Below are 16186 nucleotides of genomic sequence, written 5' to 3'. Positions count from 1 at the left end.
GAATGCTAAGGAATTGCTTTTCCTGAGGTGTCAGGAGCTAGGAAACTCCCATATTTTCCACCTTCTTTTAGCTTATTAGTTGACTTATGGCTTTTTGAATTGCAAGTGGCAGCATTACATGTCTACTTGTAATACTCTTTAGTGATGCTGAGGCTGAATGGCTGCTAATTTAATGATTCTCTTGAATAAGTTGTGGCTAACTATGCACTTTATTTCCATGCAATTGAGCTGTAAACGAAAGATCTGGGCTCGTCTGGCCTCTGTTGGTATATGCAGTGCAAGACAGGGAAACTGGTACCAGAAGACAACAGTACAAATCTTCTTGTTTTGGAGAGGCAGGAGTAGTCCAAGAAGCTAAATATGTGGAAAGTTATGTACTATAGCATGCTGATCTTCCTGAAATCCAGAGTTCTCAATAAATTTTGTGAGCTGCCAAGCAAAATGATGCAGTGAAGTTGTGACTGTCTTTAGGCAGGTCAGTTAATGCAGCTGGATAGCCAGCTGGGAAAAGAAAGGTGTGAATCCAGTCATTGACGTAAAAGTCTTCACAGAGGTCACTGCTTTCCTGAAGTATAGAATCTAATTGGAAATATGAAATATCTGTTGCCTTCCCTCCTGGCACAGTGTTGTCCCTGAAGACCACCTCAGAGTGCAAGAAGCAGTGTTTTCAGTATTCCTCAAATATTATCAGTTATAACTAGCTAAACTCCATGGGTGCCACCAAGTATCTGTCCTGTTGCAACCTCTGCACTGCACCAACTGGAAAGCTAACATTGGCTTCAGGGTTTGGTACTTAGACTAAACAAAGTGAAGGTCAGGAGCTGTCAGTCTCCATCTCATTCAGGGAAGTAAGAGAAGCTAAAGCAGTGCTTTCAGAATCAATGAGAAACATATTGCCTCAGTCCTCTGAATCAATAAGTATTTTGGAGGATGCTGAATAGCCTCATGTACAAGAATCACTTGAGTTGAGCCTGCTTAGGTGCAGCAAATCCTGCAGTTGGTGTACCTGTCCAGGAGCACTAACACTTACAGAAAGTGCTGCCAAGTTCCCGATGAGATCAGGCCTGGGCACATGTGACAAAAGGAAATGGAACAGTGCTGTCTCTGAGTGTACTGAAACTTGATGTCTTTTGTTCCTAAAGTTGCAGCAGTGACAACTAATGTCTCTGCACCTGAGAAGAAGATTCCAGGTAAAAAGCTAACAGATAGGAGCACTGAATTTCATGGGTACAATTCTAAGGAATTTTATCCAGAATTGAAATTAATCCTTGGTCTGAAATGGATCCAATGTCCTTTGAAATCATAGTGGTTGGTACTGGATAAGATCTTGTGACTGCTAGGGATGAAGATAGTTCTAAGCTTGCATATCACACCTTCTATTTTTTTCATATCAGATTTGCTTTCTTTACAAATGTATTGAGGTTGATATTCCAGTCCTTCCACAGGAAGCTTTGCAATGGAGCTGGTCTTAGTGAAAGAAATACTTTGGCGTGTGACAATGAAGACTTGCCTATAAAAGGGCTTTTTCCAAAGATTACTGATGTGATTATCTTGAGTCTTCTAGCCGAATTTAGTGTCATCAAGCTCGCACTCCACTGTGCACCGTGCACGCTGTGTGGGTGCTGTGATGGTGGGCATGCTGCTGTCTGTGGCCAGTTGCCAGATTGCAGAACTGCTGTTGCCATCAAACAGCTAATTCATGCAGAGAATCATAGAATGGCTGAGGTTGGAAGGGACCCTAGAGGTCATCTAATCCAACCTCCCTGCCATGGGCAGGGACACCTCTCAGCTAGACCAGGTTGCTCAAGGCCTCATCCAGCCTGGCCTTGAACACCTCCAAGGAGGGGGCATCCATAATCTCTCTGGGCAATCTATTCCAGAGTCTTACCACCCTTGTACTAAAGAACTTCTTCCTAAGAGCCGGTCTAAACCTACTCCCCTTCAGTTTAAAGCCATTTCCCCTTGTCCTGTTGCTGCACACTCTTGTGAAAAATCCCTCTCCCGCCTTTTGTAGCTTCCCTTCAGGTACTGGAAAGCAGTTATAAGAACCCCCTGGAGTCTTCTTTTCTCCAGGCTGAACAATCCCAGTGCCCTCAGCCTATGCTGGTAGCAGAGATGCTCCAGCCCCTGGATCAACTTTGTGTCCCATGTCTGGACTCGTTCCAACAGATCTATGTCCCTTTGATGGTAGGGGCACCAGAACTGGGTGCAATATTTGAGGTTAGGTCTCAAAAGGGCAAAGCAGCCCTGCAAGTGTGAAGCTTTAGAGATTTCCCAGTTCCCTGACTTGTAACTTCCTCTTTCCTAAGTATTAAGGTTCTGGAACTGACATATTAGAGATTCCTTAGTGCTATCTGAAAGCAATTCACCAGAACTGCAAATCTGGAATGAACTGTGTATTTCATGATCACTTTTCACCCACCTGCATTGCTTTGTCCTGCACTTCACTAATGCATCAGAAATCTGGAAATGGTCCTTTCAACCACACCTTGTTCCCCACTGTGGGCACTTGATTACTTGCAAATATTTGTCTGAGGCATGATGGTGACCTTGAGTTTGTGTTTCCAAAGCTACTCGCCGCTGTTCCAGGATGTCTGTTATCACAGAATCTCAGTGCAGCCTCCAGGAAAATGAGATGGGAGTGGATCCTTGCACTTCTACACAAAACAGAAACAATTCATCAGTTCCTGGTGGGTGGAGTAAGAAACCAGTAAATCCTTACTGTGAAGCAAGTTGCCTTGTATGCATGTAATTAGGTAAACTACAAATCCCAGGGCAATGAACAACCTCTACTTTATAGATAAACCAAGAGAGACCTAGACACTATGTAAATATCCAGGGCTCCTACCTGGTGGGATTCTCAAAGGACTTTGCAGTGTTGTTAAATAATGATGTGTTATATTGGCCAGTGAGCTGTGGTGTGTGGGGGTGGATCTGGTATCTGCTGAACGACAGAGTGGCATTTGCAGGGCTAGAGTGCCTTAATTCTGCTAACAACCTGCTCTGTAACTATACTGATAGCAGGCTTAGTTGAGTAAAGAAAAGCTTGAGCCTACTTGAGTTATAAAATTATAGTTATTTGTCTTTGCCAGACTTACCCTGTGAATAGCTGAGGGTGTACCTTGTGTATTAAGTTCTGTGAAGACATTGAAATAAGCAGCTTGATAGTAAACTCATATGTAGTCATTGTGGCCTCGATTTATAGCTTTGAATAAAAGTTGGTGATCAGTAAATGATTACAAAAATTATTTGCACACTTACTGTAGGTTACATCTAGTTCTCTTTCCTGATCCAGAACCAGAGTTGAGGAATGCCTGTGCTCTGTGAAGCTTTAGGGAAAAAAAAAAATATTCTTGATCTTTGGGATCTAATTATTGGTTTTGGTCTGGCTTCTTTCTGCAGCTGGCCGAACCAGGGCTACCAGGCTGAGCTGTGCTCCCCAGGCCTCGCTGACAAACGGCAATGGGAATACAGAGAATCACCTGCCTGCTGCTAGAGCAAATCCCTCAGTGAGCCCAGGTACGAGGGAGCAGTGGGTAAGAACTGACCCACTCACCAGTCAGCAGCAAATTACTGTGCGATTGTTGCTTGGTACAATCCCAAGACTACAGCTTTGAAAAGGTGGCTTTGGCAGCAAGACTGAATATCTTGATTATTTTTGATAGAGATGTGTAACTCTGTTACAGTGGTATTGCCTCAGAAATGTTGCCTTTCCTTTAGAGTGGCACTGTGACTTCCTAGGCAGTTCCCATGGCCTGTATATCTGGTTCGGGAAGGAAGTGCTGCATAATTAATGACCATCCTTCTGAAGATGATTGTTTCCTGTACAAATTAGTCTGTCAGCAACTTGGAAAAGTTGAAATTTGTGTTGTGCTTAAAACCTAGTATAAAATTTTAAGGAAATGTTTTCATTTTACCTAGTTCGGAGAAAATCTAATGCTGTGAAAAGGATGGACAAAGTGAAAAACAAGAGAGAAGAAAGGAAAGCTCAAACGAGTGAAAACAGGACGAAACGTGCACAGGTGCAGTACCCTACACCAGGAAGGGGGCAGAAGTTCTAGAAGGCAGTGTATCACAATAGCTGAAACTAAAACATTTTTGACAGGCTTTGTTCTTACAAAGCTGTACATAAGGATGAACTGATTCTTGTTCTCAATCTTGTGGAATATTTTTGTGTATGGCTGATTGTTTAGTATGCTCTGGGGCTTTTTTCTGTCATAGGTTAACCACCTGAGTCATGTCCATGGTTTTTCCCTGCAGGACTCTGACACCAGCTGTCCAAACTGGGAGTTTGTACGGATGATCAAAGAATTCAGATCGACTTTAGACTGCCAGACGATATCTATGACAGACCCAGTAAGTAAATACTGAGGCTACTCACTGCAGCCTGTAGGCAGGCTTCTTTATTTTGCACTGAAGATTTTAGCATGTGCAGCAATGTGATAAACTGCTCATCTTGGAAATCCTCTGAGCATATTGTGATCTTGAGGCACCTGGTGGTATATGTGAGTTCACTTACCTGTCCTATTTGGGGCTAAGCTGTCTTGCATTGCTGTGCATATGTCACTAGCAAAGACCTTCAGCTTTAGAAAATTGTCACGCTGTGATAAGTGACATCAGGATTTTTCAGAGCTTGTAAATAGCAGAGCCTATTACATAGTAGCTTAGCTTGTTCTAGGTATAGGTATAATGTAAAACAGACTATGGCCTTCTAACTAAGTGTTATTATATGTAAGTCATATTAAGTAATTTTAAACTTGGTCAAAAAGTGGAGGAGCAAAAGTAAAGGTCAAAATCTTAGTAAAAACAGGCTAGGTCAATATCTTCAGCAATTATGAAGGCAGCATTTTTTTTAATACCTGAGAACTTGTCTAGCAAAAGCCTTGTTATGGTCAGTGAAAAATGACAGCATTTGAGTTCAAACAGAAAAGTAGGTGTGCACACTAGGTGGTTTGTGTGCCTGCAGCCTACGGGGCTGAGAACCAGCCATTTGTGTACAGGTCACTGCATGACAGGAGGAGACTTTATAATCTGCTTTCTGCCTTACTAGTTGAATACGTGCTTTCTCAAACTCAACTCATGTAGATGTAATTTGCTAAACTTGATGCATCATTAAAGAACTCCATGTCAGAAAATTTCTCTGGGGTAAATTAAAATAATGACTTGCATGAATTTGACTGTAGCTGCAGTATTGATGCCACAGATTTTGCTAGCAAGCTGGATGAGGACTAAACTTCTTTTACTAATGGATACTGAATATTTGTGGCACTTGTGATAGCACAGCAGCATTTCCACCTGATACAGTGGAGCATGCTACATAAAGGTCAATTGTTTGTAGTGCTGCTTTTGCACTGAATGGGCTTCAAGACTTAAACCCCTGCACAAGTGCATCTGATCAGTAGCAGAGGCAACTCTGATCAGCACATAAAAAAGCAGATGTGAGAGTGCACTGGATCATCTTCTCTGTAAGACTAGGTAGGTGTGGGTAAAATAGTGAAATAATTACTTGTTTTCTTACTTTTAGATAGAACAACATAGAATTTGTGTCTGTGTGAGGAAGCGCCCTCTCAATAAACAAGGCAAGTGTACTGACAAAGCAGCTCTGTTTTGAAGCAGTTTGACATTGCTTATTTTTGGTAGAGCTGATGGTCTTTTCTGTCAACAGAACTGCTGAAAAAGGAATGTGATGTGATTACTGTTCCAAGCAAGTGTGTCCTGCTGGTGCATGAGCCAAAGCAGAAAGTGGACCTAACGAAATACCTTGAAACCCAAGCATTTAGATTTGACTTTTCATTTGATGAATCCTCTTCTAATGAGATGGTTTACAGGTAAAGGTTGCTTCTCATTGGGCATGTCTTGTAAGACAAAAGTATGCAGCTATGGCTAGATGGCATCCTGGCTCAATGAAACTGCTACCTGAAATTAAAATCCTTTTTGGAAGAAACCAAAGGACTGGAGAGTCTGAAGCTTATTTTTGACATAGTCTTGCTGATATCTTGCTAAGGATCTGCTTTTGTTTGCTTTTTTTTTTAAAACTAACAACGAAGCAGGGTGTGAAATACTTGCTTTAACTGTCTCTACCTTTTGAATATCCAGGTTCACTGCTAGACCTCTCGTAGAGACCATCTTTGAGGGTGGGAAGGCAACATGCTTTGCATATGGCCAGACAGGCAGTGGCAAGACACATGTAAGTTTTTCACCAAGGTCTCCAATTTTCTACCTTTTTATCTTAAGTATTTTAAAGCTCCTTGATGATAATGAGTAAGATTGTATGAGGAGTTTGGACTCCAGTTTTATTAAAGCTAATGCTTTGTCATTTAAACCTCTTTTTCAGCTTTCTTCTTCTGGAAACTAGGGAAACAAGCTGTGAGGGAAGAATGATAGTGGAGTCAGATCTGCCTTGTTCCATAAGACTCCTTTACCTCATACCACAGTGATCTGGAGTAGGCTAGTCTGCCAGTTTGAGTAGTTGGGCAGTTGCTGTCATGCCAGTGACAAGTTTTAGGCTATCATTAGTGCTACATAGTGAGCTGTAGATCTCTTGTAGTAATCCAGAAGGAAATTCAGAAGTTTATAGAAGTTTTGACATAGGCTGCTGCATTTAAGTGCTAGAGCAAGTCACCAGGATAGCACCAACTGAATTTTTTTTTTTTTTGTATAAAAGGTACCTTGGTCAAAGGAGTTAAAAGTATTGTCTGCTCTAGAAGTTCAATATCACACATGACCTTCTGCAAGTAGTAGTGAAAATGTTACTCAACCTATGTCCTAAAAGCTGAGGCTTTGTTCCTTCTGACCCTGCTCTAGAAGTTCAATATCACACATGACCTTCTGCAAGTAGTAGTGAAAATGTTACTCAACCTAAAAAGCTTGTCAACTAAAAGCTGAGGCTTTGTTGCTTCTGACCAGAGGCTGTTTGGTTGTGTTGTCAAGGCCATGCATTTCACCTTGAAGGCACAAGTGCTTTGACTTTGCACTGCAGAGCCTTACAGGCATTCAGCTGTTGCTTTGCATAGTCCTGAACTGAACCAGTGCATAGTTCCTGAACTGGTAGGGAAGTAGCAAACTAATTTTCTCCTGAATTGCACTGTTCTAGTCATCTCACTGACATCAGAGCATATATGTATGGAAACTTCCTAGTATGTTGGGACCAGAATCATGTAGCCTTACTTGTTTGTACCACACCTTATCTCTGGCCTTTTCTCTTCACAGACTATGGGTGGAGACTTCTCTGGGAGAGCACAGAATGCCTCAAAGGGCATATATGCTTTTGCATGTAAGTTGATTCTTCTTTAGAAAGGAAAAGCAAATTAGTGCTTGTTTTTCTTAAATAGGCAAGTTCTGGTTTTATATAGCCATTTAAAACATTTCCAGTAAAAGATACATAAAGTATTGATTTCCAGTAATAAGTAGTGGTTTGTTGCAGGAGGTACATTTATATTTTTTTATAAGTTTCACAAAATATTTTCCATCCAGCCTGTAAGCTTCTAGATTCACACTGAACTCGCCAGAAGCGATTTTGCTTTTGAGGCAAAGAGATGACATTTTCTAGCTTGGTGTTTGCTGGGCTGAACCTTTTAATTTTGATTCTTCTGCTTTGCTTGTGTCTTGTATCAAGGATGGTGTTTGGAAATACCTGACTTGAATGCAACACAACCATGGCCATTTCTGATATAAAGCTTCTTATACAGAAAGCACATCAATGTAGGTTGTGTCTTCCTGTAACTGTTAGATGCAAAAAAACTAGCACATACAAAATGATTTCTGAAAACAGATGCTTAGAAGCCACTCCTTCATACAGTGCCTAAGAAGCACCATGAACTGTGGCCTCCTCTGCCTTCCCTTTAGAAAGGGATATTGTGAAAAGAGACTGTGTAGCAAGGCCATTGAAACAAGGGCAACTGTTTGTTAGCCTCTGAAAATGAGTTGTGACTGGCCCTGAGGGAAAGTGTTTTTTCTTGCTTTTTAGCTCAAAGTCTGAAGCCTAATAGTGAAAAGCTGCACTTTTCAGCCAAAGGGTCCACTAATCTGGTATATCATCTCCAAAGACCAGCAGTGCAGGTGCTCAGGGATGCTTCTTGCAGAAAGCCTAGAAAACGTGCATTTGAAACGCATGGCTTTCGGGCCTGCCCAAAACAATAGCAGATCAGTAAGGACTGCTGTCTGCAGGTTGGCAGCAGAAACTTCTGTATCCCGCTGTGTTTTCAGGCCCTGGATGAGGATGCTGCTGGAGCTGTTCTACAGATGGTAGCACAGCACTAATGGCTTCACTAGCATTTGTTTAGGATGACTGTCATTCAGTTATCACTGTGTTATGGCTGTGGAATAGCTGAAAGTAGATCAAGTCACAACTAGAATGCTTTAAACTAGTTAACAAAACTTTGGCCTTCCCTCATTAGCACAAGATGTCTTCCTCCTCCTAAACCAGCCCAAATACAAGAATGAGGACCTGGAGGTCTATGTGACTTTCTTTGAAATATACAATGGAAAGGTAAGACTTACTACTTAGATCTTGACCTGACTTCCTTGGTTGAATGTTTTGTAAGTAGCTGAGTGAAACTGGTTTCTATAGTTCTATACAGTCTATTGTTCTTGGTGTGTTTGGAGTGGAATCAGAAGGCTATGTTAAAGGTGCTGTTTCTACTCAGCTTTCTGTAAAGACAGGTCAAAATACTTACAAGGAGATTTTGTTCAGATTTGCCTCAATCTTGTTGCCTGAATACAGGTGTTTGACCTCTTGAATAAGAAGGCAAAGCTTCGAGTCCTGGAGGATGGCAAGCAGCAGGTCCAGGTTGTTGGTCTCCAAGAGAAACAAGTTGGCTGTGCTGAGGATGTCATCAGAATGATTGAGATGGGCAGTGCCTGCAGGTTTGGTACCTTAAAACCAGTAAGAAGAGTCATGTCCTATTGTATCTCCATCTCTAGAAGAAATGTCTGCAGTTGGTGCTTTGAGGTTTAAACAGAAGCTTGTTCCCCACTAATAGGCAGGCACTGAGCAACACCTCTGCATGTATACAAGAACATTGTTACAGAATAAAAGGCTAGCAGGGATGGGTTTAGCCTTCCTTCCACAGAGAAGGTCAGAGTTCATGGTTCATATAGCCTCAGGTAACTCCAAGAAGAGAGAAACTATTCATGTGAGGGGATGGCTGCCCGGGTGCCACAGCTAAACTGAGCAGTCTGTCTGCTTTCTAGAAGTATCAGCTAATTTACAGGAGCAGAAGTAGCTCCCTGTGGGCTTGTAAAATCAAGGAAGAGTCACTGTCATCAACCTACAGCTGCAAAAGTGCTTTGGCTTAACTGCAGGCCAGATGAACTATTCCAATGGCAACACAAAAATGCTCCATGTTGTTCAGTGTTCAGGGATCTTATCTAAAGAATCCTTGAGTGGGTGCTAGGGACCAGCTGTAGGCTTGGCTCATCATCCTGGCAGGGAGGCTGTGATCAGGGCAGCTCCATCATCATACTGATGTCTTTCATCAGGAGCTAAAATCTGTATTACCAAATCTTATCTGTGCCAGTTAATGTTTCCATAGCAGTTGTGACATACTAGGCAAATGAGAATTCCTTGGCTTCTCTATTATATGGCATGAGCAGATACACACATCCTGAAAGCTCATTCAGTACTCTGCTCCACATGCTTTTTTGGCTGACAGTTCAGCCAAGAACTATTCAACATCTCAAACTCCTGCCTTGCTTAAGGACAATCTCCCTCCCTGTCCCCCGGAAGTAGGGATGCACGTGGGACAGTGAACCTGCCAGCCTTCTTAGGGAATGAATGACAGTGAAGGTCACTGGGAGGTTTATGGTAACTTAGGAGACTCCAGTCTGTCTTGCAGTGATGGGGCAGATGCATTTGCACAGCAGAGGTAATGTGCCAAACCAGCTTGGCTGGAGATGGGGATTTACCACAACTGTAATGTGCTAGCACAGCCAATGCTGTTTAGTGGGGAGCTTAGCTGAGCTTACCATGTAATGGCAGATGCATTAGGAAAGCGATGTGCGGCCCCCTGTGAGGCAGGGAGATACAGTGCTGAAGGGGTCTTCCAGCTCCAAATGCATGTAAGGCATTAGCAGTCAGAAAGGCATTCCTATGTAGGCTGGATGAGTTAAGGCAGGAAGCTTAAATGGCCTTAGATCTCTACAGCTGGGGTGCAGGTTCATATTTTTCACAGCAGCCCTTCGGTGCTTTTGTATCAGAGGTAATTCCACAATCCATGCAAATGTGAAATATTGATGTGTGTGATAAAACCTGGGGGAGATTAAACAACTTAACTGAATGGCTGCAGGTCTTGTCTAGCACTGTCATGTCTTCTGTGACATGGTTCTAACACTTGTTTGCACCTTTGCTGTAGGACATCTGGGCAGACTTTTGCAAATGCTAGCTCCTCCCGCTCACACGCCTGCTTCCAAATCCTACTGCGCCGAAGAGGGAAACCCTTTGGCAAGTTTTCCTTGGTGGATCTGGCAGGCAACGAGAGGGGTGCAGACACTTGCAGTGCTGATCGGCAGACACGAATGGAAGCTGCAGAAATCAATAAGAGCTTGCTGGCTTTGAAGGTGAGCCATAGCTCAGGGAGCAAATGGTGCTCATCAGTGCATGGATTCTCTTCAACATTGGGGTTATCTGGTCTGCAGCTTTCTAGTGCAAAGGAAAAGAACAGCCAAAAAGATCCTAGTTTAGTATGTTAACAACCCTGAAAATGGTGTATACTTCCATTTAGAATGTTTCCCAGAAAAGCAGTGCAGTCTTGTTGGTCCACACTGGAACAGCCATTTCAAGCTTCATTTAAGTTGTTTTTTACCTATGATGGATGTATCAGCTGTCCTGTGACAGTTAAATACCTGCAGTATATTTAAAAGGCTATGAAGCACTTGCAGAGCAATAGAGATGACCATTCTCTAGCCTGCTGGGTTGACCATCAGTTGGTTGATAGCTTCCCAGAGCTCTTTGCGAAGAGATGCAGATATTGCATTCACGAGACTTGTCTTTTCTTAGGAATGTATCCGAGCTTTAGGGCAGAACAAATCCCACACCCCTTTCCGGGAGAGCAAGCTGACCCAGGTGCTAAGGGACTCCTTCATAGGAACAAACTCCAGGACCTGTATGGTGAGTATGTGCATGGCACAAACACGAGTACTGCTTGTGGGTTCTGCAATTTACCCAAATAGCTGCATTCTCCTCTAGAGCGAGGGGACTGTGAAGTGAGAGAGCTTCATTCTCTGAGAAAAAAAAAAAAAAACCCTCAGCTGCTTCCTCCACTCACACATGGTGCCTGAGATGGTGAACTGCTGAGCTATGCCCAGCCCAAATAGCATTAGGGCTGCAGATTCTGTGAATCTACAGCAGAGCCAGATGTGATCTCAAAGGGCTTTGCTTCCTGTGGAGGATGCAGCACTGGGTGTATGCAAAGCCAGTGGGAAGCTAGATACAGGGCCACTGGCATGTCCCACAGAGGCTATGAAGAAAAATTGACTTGACAGAATGTCTGAACTCTGACCCCTTGCACTAACATGTCCCCACTGCCTTGTGAGATCTGTAGGACCATTAACATGAGCAAAAGCCAGATGTGGGAGTCACTGAAGTCTTCTGTTCTGTTTGCAGATAGCAATGATTTCTCCAGGCATAAGTTCGTGCGAGTACACCTTAAACACACTGAGATATGCTGACAGGTAATGGCCTTCCTGACCTGGGGATTCTACTCTTGTTGCAGAAGGTGTTTTGGATGCTTTTATTCTGACTTTTGCGATCTCAAGTTCTCTTGCTGTTATTGCTTGTAATGGCAGTTTGGAGGTTGGTTGTTAGGAGCAAATTATCTTAGAGCTGTCTGATGAAACCAACCTGGATGTTCTCTGAGAGACATAATAGATTGTATAGAACCCTGACTAATGTATTCTTTCCTCAGAGGAGTTCTCTCATGCTAGACTTTAGACTGTCCTGCTTTTTTGTAGGGAGTTTACCTGGTCCTGAATGGTTAGTTCCATGCCCTTTACTACTTAGAGTATTTTGGGTGCCATGTGTTAGGGTGTGCTAAAAATGTCACTGACATGGCTCTACAGATGGCACAGAACACTTGGTGTTCTTGATGGAGTCTGATGTGAACTAATTTAGTATGGTCCCTTGGAGGCTTTGGGTGAAATCTGAAGGACCTGAACTCACATGCCTCTAAGCAGATGGTGAGTGTTTTGAGTGTCCTGTGGTTGACCGTTGGTACCTGCAGGGCAAGGTAGATCTGCAAGAACTGAGCCACAGGTTTCCCTGGGGTCTTGCTGATACCTGGAGCCCCTGTGACAGAGCAGTGAATGCCTCTTAGTCTTTGCTTTACATGCTTCTACATCTCTCTGGTGAGGTGATGAGTAAAAAGACTGACTTCTGTCATGTGTTAACAAGATGACACTTGCACATTTCAGGCTTGGTGGCCTGCCTTCACTTAGTTCACAAAAGGCTGCTTGTTTCCTTCTTGGAAACCACTCCACTTTCTGAAAGGATATATGGAAGTTCTTGTCAGCCATGTTCAGGAACACTGAGTCGTGACAGATTCCCAGATTTGGTTCTGGATTGGAGTTGATTTTTTTTTCCCTTTTGGTTGGCCCGTAATTCCTGCTCACCTGAAAGTACAGGACAAAATGCAACATCTGACTTAGTGTGCATCAGTGAGATTCTGGTCTTCAGTTGAGCCCAATGGGTTCTTTGCCAGTACACAAGGCAAGTTCAAGTTATGAGAAAGAGGGTTTTAGGCTGAAACTCACTGGAAGTATGTGGCTGGCACTAGTAACTGGAATGAAATGGATGGTGTCTGACATCTACCTCCAGTACCATGTCATCAGCCACGACTTTCATCCTTATAGCCCTATTCTGACACAGTGGGTCTCTGGGAAAAAATCAACCTTATTCCTTTTCTTTCCATACTATGTTCTCATAGTTGGTCGTAACAGACCAAGCTGACATGTGGAAGACAGTTTCTGTGAAAGGCTTTGCTGGCAATTAGCTTTGTGTGCTTGGACCTCTCTCTCTAGGAGAGGTCCTAAATTGGGTATGGAGACAAACATCTCTCAGCTTTCCTTCCCACAGCCCATTTGAGCTCATTCTGGGGGTGGTTAATGCACAACTTAAGTGCAGCTGAATGTTTCTTGCTGAGCACTGATTGATTGTAGTAGCTGCTTTGTGATGCTGTAGCCCAGAAACTGCTGGAAGAAGAGTTTGAGTGACACATCTTTTTTTGCAGAGTGAAAGAGCTTGGCCCTCATAATGGAGGTGGTGAAACACAGAATCAGATGGAGACTGGGAATGAGGAAGCAGAGACCAGTGGAGAAAGTTCAAGCCTTCAATACAATGTATGTGTGTGCAGTGGGCTGAACAGCTCCCAAAGCTGGAAACAGCCTGCTGTTCTTACTTGGGCTGGTTTTTGCAGCTCTCCAAGGATGAGGATGAAGATGTCTCTCTGCACATGCTCAACTTGCGTGAGGCTATGACTCAAATTAATGAATGGGAGGACAAGACTGTAGAACAGCTCAAAGAACTGAGACAGGTATGTGGGAGGGGCAGCCCAGGCTGCCTTCTGCATGTTGATTTCGCCATGCCCTGTCTTGGGCCAGATGCTGCTGGGTGGGCTGTTGGCAAGATGCTGGCAGTGGTATTTTTCTTCAGTACCAACTTTTTCCTGTCTTTTCCTGCCCAACTGGTTAAACTGGGGCATTTCAGTGCTTGTGACCAGCTGGTCCCCCTTTCCCTCTGACTAGCAACTCCCACTTGCTGCTAATGAGCACTGACTGGTACTGATATTGTAGAAGCTCAGCTCTGTGCGAAATTTGAAGAAACTAGTTGGATTTCCAGAAGGTCAATTTCTCATCACTGTTATCCTTGTAAATATAGAGAATGGTGACTGAACTCGACTACCTCTTGGGGATCACAGAGCAACCAGACTATGATCTGGAGACCTTTGTAAGCAGAGCTAAGCACTTTGTAGAGGAGAGCTCAGGAAAATTCCTTAATGTCAGAGGTATGTTAGTGTCTGTCTGACTAGCATGATCACTGGTTTTGTGTGTGTGTGTTGTTTTTTTTTCAAAGACCTAAAAGCAACCCCAGCATATCTGTGGGGGTTTCAGCACCCAGTCCTGTGTACCTTATGGTTTAGATCACTTTCTTCAGTGATCACAGGGACAGATCTGAAATGTCCTATGGTCTATACTCTCAAAAGGAAAATTTTGGCTAGTAAATTCCACTTGCTTTGCACTGCCATATAAAACTTGCCTTTCCTTGAGCAGAATGCAATGTCCACCAAGAGCAGATGAGCTGAAGTCTTTCTGTAGTTGGTTAGAGGTCCCAGTACCATGTTCAATGGATTCACAGGGGTATGTCCACTGTTTCCACTCCTGTTTTCATGGATGTCAGGCCTTAACATGCATCCACTTATAACAAATGTCTGCAAGCATATACTGAGATACCACATCTGCCAATGCCTGCATTTGTCATGTCTTTGCCTTAGTCTAGGGTGTTAATTAATGTGCAGGAAAAGTTCCACACCTGTTCAGTTCTGCCCCAGTTTGGAGACCTCCCAGCTCTATGCAGGAGGATGTCAGCTCCCTGGTACCTGAGCACTGCCTGCTGCACTTGGACCAGGCTGGTTGAAGTGGTTGTGGAGAGGCAGCAAGGCAGACATGAACTTGGCTGATGTGGTAGAAGTGCCAGGTACACAGACTGCCTGACTCAGGCAGGGGAAGCTACACTGGTAACTGCTACTCTTCCACCACTACTGTGATAACTTGGGCTTCCATTGTCACCTTACAGCTGGCATAGTCTTTGCCTCAAATGGGGCTGTGAGGGTTCTGCTCTTGTAAGTGAGGCTGAAAATTGTGGCATCAAAATGAACTTCCATGTGAAGTAGTGATTTTTTTTTTTTTTTAACAGCTCTGGCTGACTTCCCATCTCAAATGCAGCCCAATAGCTGTATCACTGCATTCACTGTGGAGAGGTGGTGACAAGATAAGAGTAAATGCCCTGCTACTTTCTCTGCCTTGTAGGCCAGCAAAATCTGTCCCTCTGGGATGGTTGGATTAGTGGCATCTAGTTTGAACTGCAAACTGAAGTCTTGAAACTGTTGATGAGTAGAAATGATAAAATACGGCTGAAGAGCTTTGTGAGACCAGGCAGAATTTGATGTTGGCTGAGCAGCTCTTGCTCAGTTCACTTCTCTCTGTGGCCCTTGCAGAACCCTGCTGAGGGGTTCAGCTTCCAGGTCAGTCACCCTGTCACTGTCTTCTTTTACAGAAACACTGGACTCCCTGGGGGCTGCCATGCAGCTGGAGGAACAGGCCAGCAGGCAGATGAGACGGCAGAGGCCTTAGCGAATACAGCAAAACCTGGTTCACAAGCAGTCTCCTCTGTCTTGCATGTTTGTTGGTGGCTTGTTTGTGTAACTGCTGTTTTAAATGTGGTAGAGTGTTTGGGGGTCACACGTGCCTGAGGGCAGCGAATGTGGCAGGCTCTCTTCATGGCCTGGTATCGGGATACTCAGCAGAGGGCTAGAAACAAACCCTGCAAGGCTTGGGGAGAGGGTCTCAGTCTGCTTGGTGTGTCTCGCCTCTGGCCCTTTGCTAGTGACAGTGGTGATCTCTGATAGAACCAGATACAGATGTTTAGTTCTCTAGTGTACATATAATGTTGCCATGTGTGCTTGAAATGTTGCAAAACTGTTGCAAGTCTGGCTTTCCTAGAAAGAAAATGGACTATATGTAATTGTAAAAAAACAGTGTTTTAAGAAGTTTGATAAATAAATGCTCCTGAAATTCTTTTATCTCAAAATATATTTCTTGCTGATTTTGCTGAAGTTGAGCAGCCCCTAAAGACTGGTGTTGTAGAGATAGGCTGATCTCTTAGATGAAGTTTCTTTTTAAAGTCTTTACACTTGAATGTTTATATGAAAATCACTCAAATTATCTTAATTTTGAGATCCTGCTGGTAGAACTTGCCTAGCAAGGGGGGGCTGGTTTAGAGGGTACTTATCCTGCACCTGAGCAAAGCTCATGTAGTGAGTGGCTTATCTCTGAGGGCATCAGGTAAGTAGGAAGGGCCCTGTGAGACTCACTTGTACCACTGGAATTTACTTAGGCTGTGAAGATAGTCCCCTGCTTCACAATTTTTTCACATGTATTTCTCATGGGTAACATAGAATCATAGAATCTTTTAGGT

The 16186-nt window shown here is 43.5% G+C and overlaps 1 protein-coding gene across 1 annotated transcript in view; it reads left to right on the top strand.

Moving 5' to 3' along the window:
* KIF2C (kinesin family member 2C) overlaps nucleotides 1–15342 on the top strand; it is a 16328-nt gene extending 986 nt beyond the window's left edge. Inside the window, exons 3-18 of the mRNA XM_008939318.1 lie at nucleotides 2571–2690; nucleotides 3922–4022; nucleotides 4261–4356; nucleotides 5525–5579; nucleotides 5666–5828; nucleotides 6097–6187; nucleotides 7210–7273; nucleotides 8397–8488; nucleotides 8723–8865; nucleotides 10353–10557; nucleotides 10997–11107; nucleotides 11603–11670; nucleotides 13224–13332; nucleotides 13410–13526; nucleotides 13871–13997; nucleotides 15266–15342. Coding sequence (XP_008937566.1) covers nucleotides 2591–2690; nucleotides 3922–4022; nucleotides 4261–4356; nucleotides 5525–5579; nucleotides 5666–5828; nucleotides 6097–6187; nucleotides 7210–7273; nucleotides 8397–8488; nucleotides 8723–8865; nucleotides 10353–10557; nucleotides 10997–11107; nucleotides 11603–11670; nucleotides 13224–13332; nucleotides 13410–13526; nucleotides 13871–13997; nucleotides 15266–15342 — 1719 coding nt within the window. The 5' untranslated portion in view covers nucleotides 2571–2590. The remainder of the gene's footprint in view (nucleotides 1–2570; nucleotides 2691–3921; nucleotides 4023–4260; nucleotides 4357–5524; nucleotides 5580–5665; nucleotides 5829–6096; nucleotides 6188–7209; nucleotides 7274–8396; nucleotides 8489–8722; nucleotides 8866–10352; nucleotides 10558–10996; nucleotides 11108–11602; nucleotides 11671–13223; nucleotides 13333–13409; nucleotides 13527–13870; nucleotides 13998–15265) is intronic.
* The last annotated feature ends 844 nt before the right edge of the window (nucleotides 15343–16186 follow it).

Source organism: Merops nubicus, unplaced genomic scaffold (assembly GCF_000691845.1).
Source record: "Merops nubicus isolate BGI_N331 unplaced genomic scaffold, ASM69184v1 scaffold29184, whole genome shotgun sequence".
In the NCBI taxonomy this organism is placed as follows: domain Eukaryota; kingdom Metazoa; phylum Chordata; class Aves; order Coraciiformes; family Meropidae; genus Merops; species Merops nubicus.
The sequence above is the reverse complement of the archived record's forward strand: the minus strand, read 5'-3'. Positions and strand labels throughout refer to the sequence as shown.